The 17,527-nt window shown below is 40.4% G+C and overlaps 1 protein-coding gene across 6 annotated transcripts in view; it reads left to right on the top strand.

Moving 5' to 3' along the window:
* TMEM132B (transmembrane protein 132B) overlaps positions 1-17,527 on the top strand; it is a 266,859-nt gene that overhangs the window by 168,397 nt on the left and 80,935 nt on the right. For all 6 annotated transcript variants that reach the window (XM_068911179.1, XM_009666647.2, XM_068911180.1 and 3 more), the window contains exon 4: positions 13,213-13,399. In XM_068911179.1, coding sequence (XP_068767280.1) covers positions 13,213-13,399 — 187 coding nt within the window. The remainder of the gene's footprint in view (positions 1-13,212; positions 13,400-17,527) is intronic.

Genomic DNA, 17,527 nt, shown 5'->3' with positions numbered 1-17,527 from the left:
TTAACCATGGTAGCAGAGCCATCTGTATTGTATCTGATGAAGTTCTCTGATAGAGCAAATTGATTTATTCTATCTCCTTGCAAGTTATACTAAGCTTTATGTTATAAATAAACTGTCTTGAAGCACATGATGTCATTGAGCTTGAAAGTCTCCAGATAAATTCATACTTAAGGGGTTTGTGCCTTTTGTATGAATTTACATTGGTGCAGATCGTTATATCTCTTTTCTGTCTCTCTCTGTCTTGTGGATTGCAAGCTCTCAAGGGCCAGGACTGTCTTTATATTTTGTGTTTGCATGCAATAGAGGGCCCAAATCCAAGACTAGCGCTCTCATATGTTACAGTGATAAAAATATGAACAGTCAATGAAAACAGAACCACAAAATTGACAGCAGGATTTTCAGAAGCACTGCAAAGAACTATGTGCCTAAATCCTGCTGTTTGTTGTTATAAAATACAGAGAATTAATTAGGAATGGATTTCACTTGAGGTATAAGCAGTCCTGGTTATGGCAGAGGTGAGCCTTATGCAATGGCAAGTCTGAACTGGGTTCAGGTTTGAGATCTCTGCTTTGCTTCCTGTTCTGGGAGGTAACTGCGCTTGTTCCTTTGCCTTGCTCCGAGGGTTACCGGAGCTTGTAAAAGTCCGTGGGGAAGACACTCGCAGCAGTAAGAAGAGGAAATTAATCAGACGCTGGGAAGAACGTATAGTAAACCCGGTCTTAGTTGACTGCTTACAGGACCAGCAAAAACGGTAGCTTAATTAAGGTAGGATTTATAAAAGAGGTGGACTGGAATCATTGTCCATGTGTTTAGGGATACTTTTTGAGAGTCATTTGAGACAGGAGATGGCATAATGAGGACCATGTATGATGCAGATTTCACTGCAATTAAAAGGAAAATGAGCTATGCTTTAATTGAGATCTGAAGATTAAAAGTTAAAAGCTCAGTATCCTCTATTACTTATTGTCAGTTAGGAATTATGTTGCGTAAGTGTAACAAACCATTGCATTTTAAAAATGGAACAATAAAAAAAGCTGCTGTAATTTAAAAGCAGCCAATTTACTACGAGTACAGTTTGCAGTTCTGTCACTTGCTAATCAGTCTGTTAAACATAATAGCCATTCTTGTCTCGAGGCAGTTAATCATATTGTGAATGCACTTATCAGTGCATATTAGAAATACAATACAAGACTTTCCGACAGAGGAATGGATGCAATTACTGCAATCAGTATACATTTAGCTACTGTCTTATCATACATGTTTTCCTTTCTGTTTTTTTTTTTTTAAAGTGGTCCAGCAGTGAGCGAGTGTCTCTTAGTAAGTATAAAAGACACACTTGAAAGTGTTGTTAAACTCAGCGGAGATGCCCAGATGCAACCTCTAGATATAAATGAGAGATGGCTGCTGGTTGGTCGTACCCTTTGTGGACCCAACAATGTTGGAAGTTGCTGTCTTTGGGTGTTGCAGGGATGGTTTTTAAGGCCTTTGAGCATCTTCACTGAGGGGGCTGGGAATGTGCCTGTGGAGGGATGAACTGGGTGGAGAGGAGCTGAAGTTGCTGCATTTGAATTAGGCTAAAGGAACTCAGAGCATATGGATGAACTCCTCTTTTTTTTTTTTTTTCAATGCTTCCTAAATCTAAATCAATAGCGATGAGGGATCTCAAAGTTTTTGAAAGGGGATATTGAAACAGCATGAAAGCTAATTACTTCCAGTGTGACTACCCGCCAGCAATGGGTGTAAATACAGCTGTCTCGAAGAATGCCAGGACTCAACAAAATCTAAAGATTTCAGCTAAAAATTTTCCAGGGCTGAGCATATTCTTGTAAGGGGAGGAAGAGAGCTGGGAGGGAGGACAGGAGGAGGGAAGGTATTATGAAATCCTGAAAAGATTCACAAAAGAGAGGAATGTAAAGAGGATGATTTTGTAAATTCTGCTTTACATTAACCGTTAATGTTAGGGCTCAAGATATTTTATGTAGTTTGCCGTGATTTGCAGCACTTGCAGGAAACTGCCATCCTTTCCTAAAAATCCTTTCATGTGACTCTCTGTACTTCATGACAGCTGGTATTTTGCTTAAGTAATGCTTTTAGTTGTAGTGAGGAAAATGAAAAAGCAAAACAGTCCCAAACCCTTTGACTTTCACAGTGGATGATGAGGGACTCAGCGTAACGTCATATCCATCCAACCAATGTTTTCATTACCTCATGGCTTTTGATTTTAAGGAGGCCTAGGAAAGAGGCAATGACCCCAGGCAGTGACCGCGGAGTGCAGAGAGGAAGAGGTGCTTATGAACGGGCTCGGTGCGAAGCACACGAGCAGAGCCTGGCTTTCTTTATGTACCTGCTGAGCAGTGTCCTGCTCGAGTCAGCTCCTGCTCGGATGGCCCTGGTTTGAGAAAACAGGCTTGTCTGCACCTTGCAGCCCTTTGTAGACTCTACTGAAAAATGTGCTCGACTGTTTGAATTGGGGCCGGAGGCAGTAAGTTATCCCTAGTACAGAGATTAGTTGGTAGCTGCCTCCAGCATCACTAGGCTCTGTAATAGTGCTCTTCCGCTCCTCACCAGTAGGGCACCAAAATATACAGGGCGCAGGTGTGGAGTTTGTCTCCTCTTTTCTTCCAAGAAGAAGCAGTTCCCTTTGCAGATCTGCACCTGTTGGTGGCCTGTTGGTAAATTAGTGCTGATATAAATGAGGTTTGGCTGAAGTAGTGAAGTCCTCAGTGCGATATCTGTAACGATGCTCCTTCCCGAAGTCACTTGGGTCTGGTCTGCCTCACTCCAGTGAGCGGCTTGGCTCACACAGCTCAGCCCTGCTCCATCTGAAGGTTGCTAAAGCCTTTATTTCCAAGGAAATTCACTGAAATTAAGTCCTGGGGGGACATTTTATCATACAAACAGGGGAGTGGGGAAAGCAGGATGGAACACCACTTCTCCCCTTTCCATTTCTAATTATTCCTTTTCAGAGCCTAAATGAATTAACCTCACTTATTACTCACTTATGGCCAGACTCATTTATTCATGGTATGACCTTAGCTCTGAGCAATATCCCAACAGTCCCTAGTGCATCCCATTAACTGTCACTGCATTTGAATTCATCATGTATTGGGAAATCATTGTCTGGCAAGTGTGACAAAGTAATGATTACCCTTTGAGAAGGTGACCTAGAGATGTTATTTGGTGACCATTATGTTGACCTTACTTTCATGCCATTAGAGAATAATTGTGGAATAATTTGAAAAAGAGAGAAATATTAAATCCACCCCTCCACTTTTTGTCATTTGCAGTTCTAGAGCAATTTGGATTCATTTTTGGGACAAAAATAGGCTTTTCACAGAGTGACATACATTATAACTACTTGTTATTCTCTGTCACTTTTAGTTTTGTCAGAGGAGATCAAGACTGTAAGCTGATCTTGACTAGCAAAGGGAGAAAGTACGTAAAATTACTGTAGATGGCTCTTTTCTGTTCATGCACTGAATGCAGACCCTGATCCACCCTGTGTTGGTCAGCTGGATGAACTAATCTTGTGCCTTAATTAAACCATGGGAAAACTCAGATGTCTATAAGCCAGTTTCACTTTGAGGTTTTTACTCTCTGTTCTGTGAATATCAACAGTGAGAGGAAAATCTTAACTCAATTTCCTTCATAATTATCGGACTACAAAATAAAACAATTTTATGCACGGCATGTGTCCCAGGAAAGTGGGGGGAGAGGAGGTCCCGTTTGTGTTAATGTTAATAGGCTACACTGGTCCCTGCCCTAAGTTCTTTGAGGATGTTGTCATGACCATTTATTTCTTAGCAGAACTGTGAATTAGCCACAGGATACCCTGTACATTATCTCTCCATCTGAGACAGATCGGTAGGTACATTAGGTTCAAAGAAAGCTGGGTCTAATTCATTAGATGTTTAATCTTGTTTAAATCTGAGCAGAATGTAGGAGGAATAAAATAATTCTTGCCCATGTTCCTATTTTGATTTGTTCTTTAAATATTTCATGCAGGTGGTATTATAGTAGCTTCTGCAGAGGACTCATGAGTTCTGTGCACTCTTAGCAAGCTTTAGAAAAACAACCTGTTCTTCTAATTTTCCATTGTCCTTGCTAACTGCTTGGCATTCTGTTATTTACTTGTTTTCACTGTCTGCCCATTAAACAGAGGATTAAGTTCAAGGTTTTGCATTAGGCTTTTAAAATTCTCAAGAGCAGAGCACCATTTGTCACTGTTTTCATGTATCCTCCAGCACATTAGGTATATTTGTGTCTCAGTCTGCAGCTTGTCTCCCCTTTCCTTTCATTCATAAATCCAGCCTGTGGGGAATTTGCATCTTTAAATCCCCTCTGGATGAATTTTCTCCCCAAGGAGATCCAGCTGTCAGCCTCAATTGTGATTCTGAAATCAAACTGCAACGGGATTGCTAGTAACTTTTTCATAGGTCTTTTTTTTTCTGATGAGCATGATGTGTATAAATGAGTGTGATCACTTACTGCTAATGACAGGCATATAAAATGCAAAGGATGTTAAAAATGCTGAGGAAGCTTTTTGTTGGAGTTGTGGTTTGAGTCCTTAGGGTTCCTCCAGGTCTCTTTCCCAAGCTCTTCTTTCTAGCTGGGAGGATTGGGAACCTGTGTATGTATTTGTAAATACAAGATCTAAGCACCTTACAAAATTGTCTGAGTTCAGGAGCTATCACTTAGAGCCACTTCCTGACACCCGCAATAAATTTGGAAGGGGTTGCAACAGTGTACAGGGAGATTAAACTATTGACTGTGCCTTCCATTTCATAGTCTGCTAGAGAAGAACAAGACCGTGAACGAAGCACCTTCAGTTATGCTGATCTAGTAGCCACTTACCTAATATAGGGATAGAGGAGGAGCTCGATGGGAGATTGGCCTTTTTCTTCTGCTTCATTACCCGCAGGCAATGCGTTTCTTGAGCTGTTATGTGGTGGCATTATAGACAGACTGAGAGTCTATCCCATCGCTCTGCAGTGTGTCAACAAGGATTTCCAGCAGGGAACTTTGGGGGTGTATTCCCTGTCTCCACCATCGATTCTCTGGCTGACCCTAACCATGCATGCTGTTTTCTTTGAGGCTAAGCAAAATGTTTGCCACGTTAACTTTGTGTGCAGCATGGCCCAAGGTACCCATGCCTTGGCTGATATAGCTGCAGCAGGGGCAATGGTAACAAAGTGTCTCCCAAGGTTGCGTTCTTGTTCCTCTGAAGGTCTTTTGAGAGCCTCTGAAGAGAGGGATTTTTTTTATCTGAAAGTTACTGCCTTGCAAACAAGTTCTTATATCATGGAATTTATTATCTTGAGTTTTCAATCATCATTTGTTTAAAAATCCATCACTGCTTTATGATGTATTTCAGCTGCTTGCACAGCAATGTGAAAATACACTATGTGATTATGGTATGTAAATATGTAAGGATTTCTGAATAGCTAAAGGAAAATTATAAGCACCATTTGGACTGTGTTATTTATTAGCTGGTTAGGATTCAGCATAAATCTTTCATCCTAAAATCTCTCTTTTTTTAAACAAAAATAGCTCCCTCTATATTTGCATCCAACATCAGCTAAACTCTGGCCCGAACTTCTTATTGGGTGCGTTTGTTATTTTCCCCAGCAAGATGCTTTCTCCTGGCAGAGGAGCTTTATTTTAAGAAATACACAGCGCAGCAATAAAGAGGTTCTGAACAGTAGTCAAAAATATTCTAGTGCGATTGAAATGCTCTTTTAAACCCCAAAAGATTGCATGTGGTTTCAAAAGGGGAGAGTCAAGACAAAGGAATAAATGGAGTCCTAGTGCACAGCGGTACGTAGTTACCATTGTAGCACACCAATTACACCCATATTGCTTTTGGTCCTAAAAGTCCTACTTTGTTAAAGGCTAACTAAAATAGTATCTAAGGACTCTTTTACCAGAAGAGTTTCTGTACACTGTCACAAAGATAGAAACAAATAAAAATAATTCAAGCAATCGTCTCAGTTGTCTCCAGGGTTGTCATGATGATGCTGATAAAATCAAATAAAGTAGAAGTTATTGCAAGTTGTTAGTGAGCAGCACAGTTGTGCATTGGCAGTGCAAGAAGCTGAAGAGCTTAAAAGGTTTGCTCATTATCTAGATTTATTGTTTTCAGTTTTGGGAAAACGTTGGCTAAGCAAAAATAACGTGTCTGGTCTTAGTGGTGTGTTTTGAACAAAAATAAGATTTTCTTTTTCTTTATATGGCTTTTACTGGACTATGAAAAACTGCTGTGTCAATCCAGAATTTAACAGCTTGACTTTATCCTGTATATCCATGTACGTAGCCCGTGTATTTGTGAAAAGTAGGGACTCTTATGCAGGTGAAAACAAAGTAAGATCAGGTACCAAGGGGTGGTTTGAAAAAGCCTGTGGCTGCTATAAGTAAAGCAGATATTAGAGTTAGGTCCCTACTAGACAACAAAGCAAATTGTAAATTTTGATTTTGAAATACGTCAGGGAAGGCAACAGAGCAAGCTTTTTAACCCTGCAGATTTGCCTACATCTTGCATTGACTGTGTATGACTCCTGCCTTAGATTCCTGCGCTTGGCGCGCTGGGGCACGGAGCCGAGCAGGAAGGGCGAGCGGGGCGCTTTCGAGGCATCTGTGCCTGTCTCCCGCCCCCCGACTGCGGAGCTGCCCTTTGCCGAACAAAATCTGTGGGGCTGTGCAGGGAGGGCACAGGCACTGTGTCATCTGAACGCTTTCATGTTGATCCAGAAGCCTGTGGAAATACTCAGGACGTCCAGGTAGTTTCCCCTGGCTTCCAGGGATGTTTGTCCACGCTGCAGCTCTCAAGAGGGTGCTGGTTAGTGCAGGGCTGTAGCCAGGCCCATCTCCGTGCTCCTCGGGACAAGGCCCATTTCTCAGCAGATTAGCCGGGGAGAACAGTGCGACTGGGCTGCTTCCAAGCTTGTATACAGCTTCATGGCTGGATGTGCCACTACACCATAATGAAAACAAAATGTGCTGAGAGAGAACAGTTTAGGTTAGTAGGTTTTAACATCCCTTGTCATCACCAAGTCACACTTCATATGTAGCAGAAAGTACAGTGTTTCACCCCAGTAGTTTGGTCTCAAGTAGACCATGTGCTTGAGGATGTTGTATCTGGTAGAAGACATCCCAGCTTTAAAGGCATTTATCTGCTGCTAGTTCCTGTAACCGATGCCTGCAGTCAGGAAAGCAGCACCTAGCAAAATTTAAGGGCAGAGGGTATGCAAATCGTCGTAGTTCAGAAACTGGATGCTGCTCTGTTAGTAGCTGTTGGATCTGATTTCCTTCTTCTTTGACTGTGTGGATCTTAATTTCTTCAGGGGCAGGACCTTTAATCTGGATCTTTTTCCCAAGAGGTCCTAACCATCTGCTTCTTCATTTGACTTCAGCAGGAAATTAGGGTTTTGAACATTTCCAAAAGCCTGCTCTTGTGTTTGCTCTTCAGTAAACCATACTTATGAAATTAATCCCCTCGAGATCAAAGGAATGAGATCTGCATTATTGAAATATTATATAAAATAATATACCTTGCTTGTATAATCCTGTTCTGATTGAATTTGGTGAGAATTCATCAAGGAGAATAAAAATTGACCGTTATTAGCCTTGAAAAGATAGAAAATATTCTCAAGCAACATGATATCAGATATTTTATTATTTTTCAATTACCTAGTGTCTACTCCATTTTTTATTAGTTTTGTTTACACTGCTGTGTGGCTCATAAACAGATTGCCATTTACTGAAAACGTTATTTCATGAATGAATGAAACTCATGATTTCCTGTAATAGCCAACTGCACTAATAGAAGGTTCTGACTTTTATCAAGGAAATTGTTGATGAACTGGCTATGTGAGCCAGGAAACCCTCTACCCCAGCTGACTGCGCAGTGAAGTGGGCTTCACTGTCATCCTTCACTGGGGCATTCTGCGCATTTCATCCTCTCTAAAAATGCACAGGGCAGGCTCTTCAGTTTAGTTAGGAATGTAGATCTATCTTAATAGCAAAAAATAGTCATTTGTTTATTTAACTACTAACTATTTAGACTGTCACTGCCACCATAACATCAATCACTGTGTATCACTCCAATATGTAACTCACTAATTCAGTGTTCTGCATAGACAGAATTTAAGAATAAATTTAATTCAGTAATATATCATTGCCAAGTGATTTTCTAGTAATTACTAAAACTTATAAGATTAGAGCTATGGTGGATGTTCACAGTAGTCTGCAAGTCTGAAAATAGCCTGTGTGGTTCAATGTTAATACTTAGTGCGGTAATAAATATAGAGAAACAATATCTGACATTTTTTTACATTCAAATTTAAAATACAGATATTTTTCCTACTGTTTGCATGAACTGGCAGATAAGGGAAAAAAAATGAATCAGAATATGTCTAACAAGGTAACATGATAGATAGCCCTTCAACGAAAGTGTGAATCTTTAAAAAGCATCTGAATACAGTAACAGAGGAGTTCTCGTTGGCTCCCAAGGCATTTAGGAGCACTTAAAACCCAAGCCTTGTTTTTATACCGCTTTATGGCAGCCCATGGTGTGTTCCCCGGGAGAGTGTTTTTAACTGGAAAAAATGCCCTGACTAAGGGTGGGGAGTATGCATTCCTTTACTGACTTAATATACATCTAGAGAAAATACTTAAGGTTCAACTTGACAAACTGGACAAGTCAGTAGGGCTCTGCCTGCATACAGCAGTCTGCCTGGATGTGTCCACTGCAGGGCAGGAGCCCAGTTCTGCGGTTGAACAACCTTTTGATGTTCTGATTAACTGTACTTAAATATATTTCTGGAGTCGGCTGGATCTACAGTTGGACTTTATCTGTCAAGGATTTATCGTTCTGTGTATTCTGTGCCGAAACTGTTCTAGGTAGGATTCACAGCCATGCCCACTGCTAATACTACTATGTATAGAATAATGTCTGTATACGTTATAAAGCTTGAACAGGCTGTTGGAGACCTGATTTTGAAGGCATTAGATGTATATGAGGCTAGACAGCATGAAGCTGTGCCAAAATCTCAAGGTTTGGGGGTTCTTCTAGCACCTAGCAGAGGCCATATTGTGAAAGTACACAAATAGGATTGTAAACTTTGATTTAAAGAGGAAGGCCTACTTGCTGGAACTTGTGAGAGGAAATAAATCTAAACCCATAGTTGCTTTTTCTCCTCTTACCAGAAAGAAAAATGTCTAATGAATGTCTCATGTCTGAAACACTGGGCTGGATTCATCAAAGGGAGTTAGCAATTACCAAATTGAGAGAATCATGAAGCGCTTTTCTAAATTTGAAAGGCTCATCAAGAATAGATCAGGAGCAGGCAAAATTAATAGTTATGAACTCATTTCCATAGAAATGGACTTATTAGCAAGGATGCCAGCTGCCTAAAATTATAAGGTCTTTTCCTTGTGCTTGCAGGAAATAATCTTTTTTTATAAAAGTAATTTTGACTTTTTATTTTTTATTGCTCTTCTAAACTAGGGTTTGGCAAAGTCCTTCCAAACTGCTTAAAGACTTTACTGGACAACAGAAAAAAACAGCAGCTAAAAAGAGAAGGAAGATGTGGAAAGGAGAAATGATTTGCAGTCCTTAGATTCCATCAGACTCTTCCCAATAGGGCAAACTTACGAAAGATAAAAATGGAATAAGTTTCAAGAAAAACTTTACAATCTTTATAGGAGAAAGTTTAGTTCAGTGGGATTTAATGGCTTATGACAGCGTGAGTTACAGCTGTCATCTTATCTGCTCGTGGATATTCCACTTGTAGCATTTTGTCTTCACCAGGCAGTTACAGATCATCCCTGACCACAAAGACCAGCATATTGGTTGCAAGCTACATATCAACCCAAGGAAAAGCTGCAGATTTGCCATCATGGGGTGGAATGACTATTTTTTAAAAAAAGGGAATGTGTGGAAAGCTGCAGAGCCGGGAGAGAAATTTAGAGCCAGATATGGTGATGTGGAGTTAGCAGCTGATGGACTTGACATAAGTAAACGCTAATCTTTAGGATCTTAATTGTGATTTAATTTTCCTCTGTTTTTACTTTGGCAACTTTAATCAATTTCAGTGGAAAAGGCAGTGGTCTCCCACACTCTCAGTATACAGGATGGTTAATGTATCGCAAGGCTCATGAATATGGTATCAGTCTTCCAGCTAAAAGAGAAGCCTCTGTACAATAAGAGGTGCAGCAGCCAGTAGAAAGGCTCTGGTCTGAGGAAGAAAGAAATTCGCTTTTCAAGTTTTACCATGAATTCGTTACAGCTGTAACCTGCGTAGGGACTCAGAAGAAAGGTGGTGGATTAGTCCATGGGGTCCTCTGTGTCCCAGATACTGTGACACTTGGCATTGCTTGAAGGCTGAGTCTTTGTCCTAAAGAGGAAAAAAGGGAGACCATAGTTTTAGAGAGAATTCAATGACCTGCAGTTCTGAAGGTAATTGAGGGGCCTGCTGGTGAATAATGTATTCCAGAAAGTCAAATACTTGTTTGTTAAAGCTATACACTCTGTGGAGAAACTCTAAAAATGAAACCTGGTTAGAATACAGTAAGTCCAGCTCTTTCACCAAAACTCCAAATGAAAAGAAGTGCGTCCTTCTTTAATCAACGTTAACCTCTCATGGTACGTGATTTTCTTCTGAGACAAAGCCGAAAGCATTTGACAAACATGCTGTTTTTCCAGATAATGGTAAAGATTCTCCACAGAAGCAGGACCACCACCTTGGGTCGGCTTTGCTTTAGTCGTCTTTGCTTTAGTTCGTATGTTAATGTTAGTCGGAACCATGGAAGGTTTGTGTATCTGAATTGCTGCTCTTTTCTAGATCCTCAGAGACAGATTTCCAGTCCGGCGGTATATAAACAGGTCTGCCTTTAAGTGAAACGTGTGGCTTGTACAGCTATACAGTGGTGATTTCTTTGCCATGCCAAAGATGCGGTGCAGATCTTTGCATGTTTGTAGGGACAGGAGTCATGTTACTCTCTGGCAATTACTTCAGTTTGCTATATGGGTGAGATGCACACATGTGCTTTTCTTAGGGAGTCTTGGTCTTAAGAATATAAAACCATTATTGTGGTTGCTTTTCTGGATGTATAAAAAGAAACATAGGAAGAGAATAATTGAAGGCATGTTGAACTGAGCTCATGGAAGTGCCTGTCAGTGAGACGTGTGGAATTGATTTATCAGTGCAGACTTACCTGACGTATTATTTAAGTGACGAATCAAAAGCAAACTCATCTGTCAGAGGTTTTGTTCTGCGTCTGAAACTACTCCTGAGTGTTCGTGAGTGGCAACTGCTGACTTTAACTGATTGAACCTAAATTGAGATCCAAACGTACCTTGATGGGTCTGATATCCAAATCCATAGCTAGTGTAAAGCTCTTCTCTGAATTTTATTTCTGTGTTGTGAGCGAATTCATTTGATGATTAGATAAAACAAACCACCAGAAGAGATAAGCAGAAAACGATGAGGTTGAGTACTCCACCATGGTGCCCACAGTGGTAATGTTTTTTGACAGAAGTTGTCTAATTACAGCTCTAGTATTGTGCAATAAAATTTGTCTTAAAGGGTTTTTGCTGATTGTCTGGTTGGCCACCCAAAAGATGCATTAATAGCTTCTGGTTTTGCCTGAAGGTGGATATAATCTTCTGTCAGCATGGTAAATATTTATCCTCCAGGCATTGGAGCATATGTTTGTGTTGTTTGTTGTTAGAAAGAAAACATGAAAATCAATAATTCCTGCTCTGATTTTTTCCCTTACAATGCGCCTTCAAAAACATATGGTGAAAACCAGACTCTGCCTCTGTGCAATTGGGAAGAGGAAAGGATGTTTAAGTCTCTGTTCTTTGCAGTGGCACGCTAAAACTTTCTAAAAGCAGAGCTCTTGGTGTCACTACTTTAGGGTACGGACGCCATGGGATGGGACAGAGTAGGAGATTACAGAGGGTCACGTTCAGTGCCTGTGTGCTCGGGACACATCCCTCGATCAGGAGCAAGCTATCTTGTACATGCAATAAGAGCACATTCAAGTCACTATAGAATGGCTAACATGCTACAAGTTCAGATTTTAACCTATTTTGTGAGCATGTGCCCTGAAACTTCAGTAGTAGAGATCACATCAGTTGTCTTTTGATGTAAAAAGATTAAACAGTTGGGTTAGCAATCAGGTTAGCAGCCTTTTCCAACCATTCCTTCTCCGCGTTTTGTTAAGCTGCATGAGGTCCCCACGCTTGTGTGTCCATCTGAAAAATGGGGCAGGAGCTCGCACGCTGCTTTGTAAAGTACATTAATTTTTGTGGAAGAAAAGCACTGGATGAGCAAAAGTTTGCTTTCTGAATAGGTCTCAGCTGTGGATATGCTGAGTGCTATTGGGTAAATCTTGGTGTCTGTTTTCTGCTCTGTAACTTGGAGATAAGAGTATCTTGTCTTTCTAACCTGAGGATTAATTATTAATATTTGCATAGTGTTGGACTGGAGGAGAGTGCTAAGTGTTGTTGTTAACAAAAGAAGCAGAGGTAATTTGTAAATACAGCTCTGAATGCTATACATTTACATCCATTCCTTTACCTTTGAATTTTTATTCTTAGATGAAAAATACATAATTATCACCATACAATTACAAGTCTGCATCTCTGATGAGAAGAATGTTTTCATGAATTGAAAATGAAGATAATCTACCCCCCCATTTTTTTGTCATGTATAGTTTGTACAAATCCATTTTTTTCCCACAAAGGTAAAGACAAGTTTGAGTTTGAAAGACTTCCCCCTCCCACCGCCCCAAAAGCTCTTTCTGATACAGCATGAGGAATGGCCAAGTATTGTGTAGTTTCAGAGCATCAACATTTACAGCAACATAATTATAATAATGCTATATTAAATAATTCAGCAACATCTGTGCAAACCAGTTCCCAAGATTCAAGGCTTATTCTGTAAGTTGATAGTGATTACATAGAATGAATGCCCGAGTTTAGTGCCTCCATTTCAGGAAACTAGAAGATATACTGTCAGGTTATCTCTAAAGTATAACTGTTGCCCCATGTATAATTTGATATGGATTTTTGTTAGTATCTTGAGGTCTACATGTTGAATTTAGTGGTAATTAGTGTGTTGAAAAGAAAAATCAAAATGTATTTTGTTATTAACATCCTGCTGATGTTTCATTTATGTGAAATTCTGCTTTTGCTTTTTTTTCCAGAGCAAACATGTCCTCCTATGAGATCCTGCAGATGGACTTTGAGATCGACAACAGTAGCAGTCTGACAGGGGCCCAGCAAATTACCTGGCAGGTGGAATACCCTCGAGATGACTCCGTGAGCGAACTAGTGGTCTCGGAGATCTTTGTCAGCCGAACTGTGTTTGTGGGAATTGTTCCTCTTGCAATGGTAAGAACCTGCTGCTGCTGCTCCTTTTTGCTAAATGTTTCCTTTGCTTCTTGTTAGTATTCAAGGAAATGTGAGCCATTTTATTATGTGCTACTTCCTATGCACCTGCTGCAAGTGATTTAAATGCAAAAAATACATTTCAATAATATTTTATTTACCTGATATGCCATAATGCCTCCTTGGAAACCATTTGAGTCTTTTGTGTAAATCCTTTACCATTTGTGGATTATTGGCCTGGTACGTGGTTATAGCTCCTTTGGAGCCATTGTCTTCTGGTGTATTAATGTGACTGCCATGCGTGTGCTCTAAGGGTAAATGTTGCAATTAGTTGGGACATTTTCACTGAAATAAATTAGCATGCATGTGGGGGAACTTCAGTGCTAAACCAAACAACCGGACTGTTTTCTGCTTTGTTTTTCCCCAAAGTGCCCACATGTACTCGCCTATCACAGTCTAGTGAGCTTCAAAGAGTCGATTTAATAAAAGGTTCATTTGGAGTTACAGAGAAGGGATAAAATACTTTCTGAAGATTTAGGTGTGGGCTGTATTTTCTAGTCAGGGTTTAATTTGTACTTGTGCAGAAAGCTTGAAGCTGATGTTTTGTATGAAAAGTGCAAATATCTACTTGCACACTCAAACGCAGCTTTTCTTAGGGGGAACCTTTGGCCTACCTTTGGGCCTCATGGACCTTTTAGTACTAGAAGTTTAGGTTGACACAAATCCTGTGATTTCATTGGGGATGTTCTGGTATAAAACTAGAGTAACTGCCGTATCTGTGTGAACTTGATCTAGGCACCTTTAAGGGTTGTTTGTTTTTCTCTCATCCCTTCCCCCCCCCCCCCCCCCCCTTGTTTTTTTTTAAAACTAAAAATAAGAGTTGAGTGCCTGGATGTTACACCAGTTCCCTGAGAAGCACTACAGCCATGTTTGCTTCCTCATGAAGATTAAACTTTCCTTTCTGAGAGTGTCTGTATTGGTTTTCTTTCTGTTCTGCTGTGTAACTAAGAAATACTGGCATTTTCCTCTGCACAACCACTGCCTTCTCTTGTTAGGACAGCGGCAAAGAAAGATGCTTGTAAAGATAAACAAGGCCTGCATGAGTCTTATTTTCAGTTCCCACTGCCAAAGCCTATACTTTTTGGCTGCCCAATGACAGTGATACAATCAGTGATAGAAGAGAAATTATATGGGGAAAAGTCTATAGAGTATTTTTTCTAGTGCTCTTTTTGAAGCACTTAAGCAGTCAATGTGGCCAGAGGAGATGAAACAAAACCCTAATTATGTGGATGGAATAACGTCAAGTAGTAGCAGTGAATCAGACTACATTAATGACAGAAAGTGGTGCATGACCTCACTTGCACGTAGCAGTGCCCCTTTCGAACGGTTAGCATGGAGTTTGGGCCACGCAGAGCACCACGGGTATGAAAGAAAAGCAAGTCCAACCCAAAAGGCCATTGCGAATGTTGCACCAGAGCTTTCCTGCTCTCTCTGCCGGCAGCTGACTTCATCTCTCTGCGGTTATGGCAGCTACTGGCCACTTAAACTGTCTCTAAACATCCTTGGACAAAATCTGAATCTGCATTTGAGATGGAGTTAATCTAATCTCTGAGCCTTCATCATAATAAACCGTGGAGAAAAGAAAAATGCTCCTTTTATACATTTTTATCTCCCTGTGGAACCTTTTAAATGCTGTGTCACAAGGCTTCAGTTCTTCGATGGGGTCTCGTGGGTTATTATCTTGCTGCTGCATGTGAGCAGCCTTGACTGGCTGTGCTCTCGGCTGATAGGAGAATTGAGGACAGCAGCAGCAAGAACAACAGCTTGTATTTGCATCCCTTCCCCTCGTGCTTGCCAGTTTGGTGTGCTGCTTCATGTAGCAGGCACTAACCAGTGCAGGTCCCCCACTGTGTTGCTCGGTCTGGAGCAAAATAATTCCTCCATGCATTGTCCCATGTTGTTCGGTGCAGGATGTTCCTGAGACCCAGAGTTCCTGACAGAGCTAAATGCATTTTAACTTTCCTCTCCGAGATTTGCCTGGCACGTTAGTAAGGCAGTCTCCCTCTGAGCGCATGTGGTTATGTATGAAGGAGAGTTTTGTCGTCTCCTGGACCTTTGTTCCCCTGAAGAGCTCTACAAAAGGGTCCAGGAACCAGTGAGTTTCCACGCCTTTGCTGTTGCACTGAACATAAATTACTTGCTGTTCCTTTTCAGCGTATCCACTGTTTTAATGTAAGCACTGAATATTTATAGATGAAATCCTATATTTTCTTGGAGAGTTTAAGGTGTGAGTTCAAAATTTGGTCCTTGATATGCAGGAATAAGTGTTTTGATGGGATTAGCAAAACCTCATTTTTGTTCAGTGCTAACGACACCCACAGTGGAATGAAGTGCAGTTTAGTGTTCTTGTATCACAGCATGGGTATGGCATAAAGCTGAACAGGAGAGATTTCTTTCCAGTAAGAGGACTGAGGTGGATTCTGTAGTTTATATGCTCATTGGAAGAGAAATGTGGGGTGAAATCCTGAGAAACATTTGTGAATTTTCTTAAGAGATTTAAGCTGAACTTAAATTTGGGAATCTCTTTTGGTAGTCTACTTTGGTTCTTCTAATATAAAGACATCCTCTTCCATATGGGTTGGAATATCTCTGTTTTCTTGCTGCATTGGATCATGAGTGCATCTTTAGGTTTTCCATGCTACACTTCTAAACAAACAGTAGAAAACAGAAAGAGCTCCCATGTGATTTAGTCTGTCATTGTGTTGTGGTGATTCTAGAGATAGTGGTGGGGACATTTTTCTCACTACTAGCTTGCTTTTTTCTCATAGATAAAGAAGGTGTGCTAGACTGCATGGTAACATTTGAATAATAGCCTGATGAAAAGAGCTGTTTTCTTGCTTCAGTAGGTTTATGAAGCACTTAACATCAAATCTGATGTTCTTAACATTTGCATTTTGTAGCAGGCTTGAAAGGCGTTTTGAGATTTTTTTTTGCTTGTGTGTGTGTGTGTGTGTTTTTAAGTAAAGACAGCTGATTTCTGCACGTTATGTAACAAAACATAGCTCCGTATTAGCAGACAATCTTGCTATAATGAACTGATACTGCAGCTTATTTCTGGCTAGTCCTTTGGTATCGAATCAGCTGTGCGTTACTGAGCGCTGTTTTGAGAAGCACAAAAGGAAGCAGGGCCAGGGAGAGTCTGCAGATGCCACGCTGGCGAGGGCACCACTGGCCAGCTGTGCTCTCAGGTGAGGTTATCTGACGTACGCTCGGGAAGAACATCCTGATAAGCTGCAGTGCCTATATACTGTGGCGAAAAAGGAGCAGAACTTCTGAAGCCGTGATAAGGACATTAGGAAGTGACTGGAAACTTGTTAACTTGTAAGAAAGGACCTGATTCTCTCAGGAGTTAAATGCAAATCCTTGTCGAGAAGAAATGGCATTGCTTGGGAACTTTATCTCCAAACCTTAAAAAGCAACTTTGTTTGAAATTCGCAGAAAGTTCCAGTGTAATTTACAGCAGAAATAAAACCTGAAGTTTTGGAGTGTGAATTGATTAATGGGAAGTGCAGGAAAAACATTAATACTTGCAGAGGGTGGATGCTGTTTTTTTGGCTCATGATGTTACTGGGCTGTTGTTCAAGTAAATTTAACTAAAAGGAGATGATGAATGCAGCCCAGTCAAACCCTGTGATCTCAGAACTTCTTAATTTTTATTAAATCCAATAAATGTTAGTCTACCTCTATCCATTTTTCTTCTGGATATCCTTTGGATATCTAGGTGGAATTCCGTGTTTTCCTCCATCACAGAGAAGTTTGAAAGTGTCTGCTGGAATCATTTATTTTAAAATGCATCTTGTTAGTTTAAATGCAAACAATTTTTTGATCTAGCATGCACAATTACATTAGACATACTTAGCATAACAAAACCAACTGTTCTTGGCTTCATTCTATATAATTGATAAGTATAAAAATGCTGTGGGTTTTTTTGGTTTGTTTTGGTTGGGCAGGAGGTTTGGAAGAAGAGACTAAAGTATAATCTTGGAATACTGGGAATTACCTTGAACTAAATATTTAAATAAAACATTTTAACTAGTGAGAGAAAAGCGAGCAAAGTTTCATACTGGAAAA

This window comes from Struthio camelus, chromosome 17, assembly GCF_040807025.1.
Source record: "Struthio camelus isolate bStrCam1 chromosome 17, bStrCam1.hap1, whole genome shotgun sequence".
NCBI classification, from domain to species: Eukaryota; Metazoa; Chordata; class Aves; order Struthioniformes; family Struthionidae; genus Struthio; species Struthio camelus.
The sequence above is the reverse complement of the archived record's forward strand: the minus strand, read 5'-3'. Positions and strand labels throughout refer to the sequence as shown.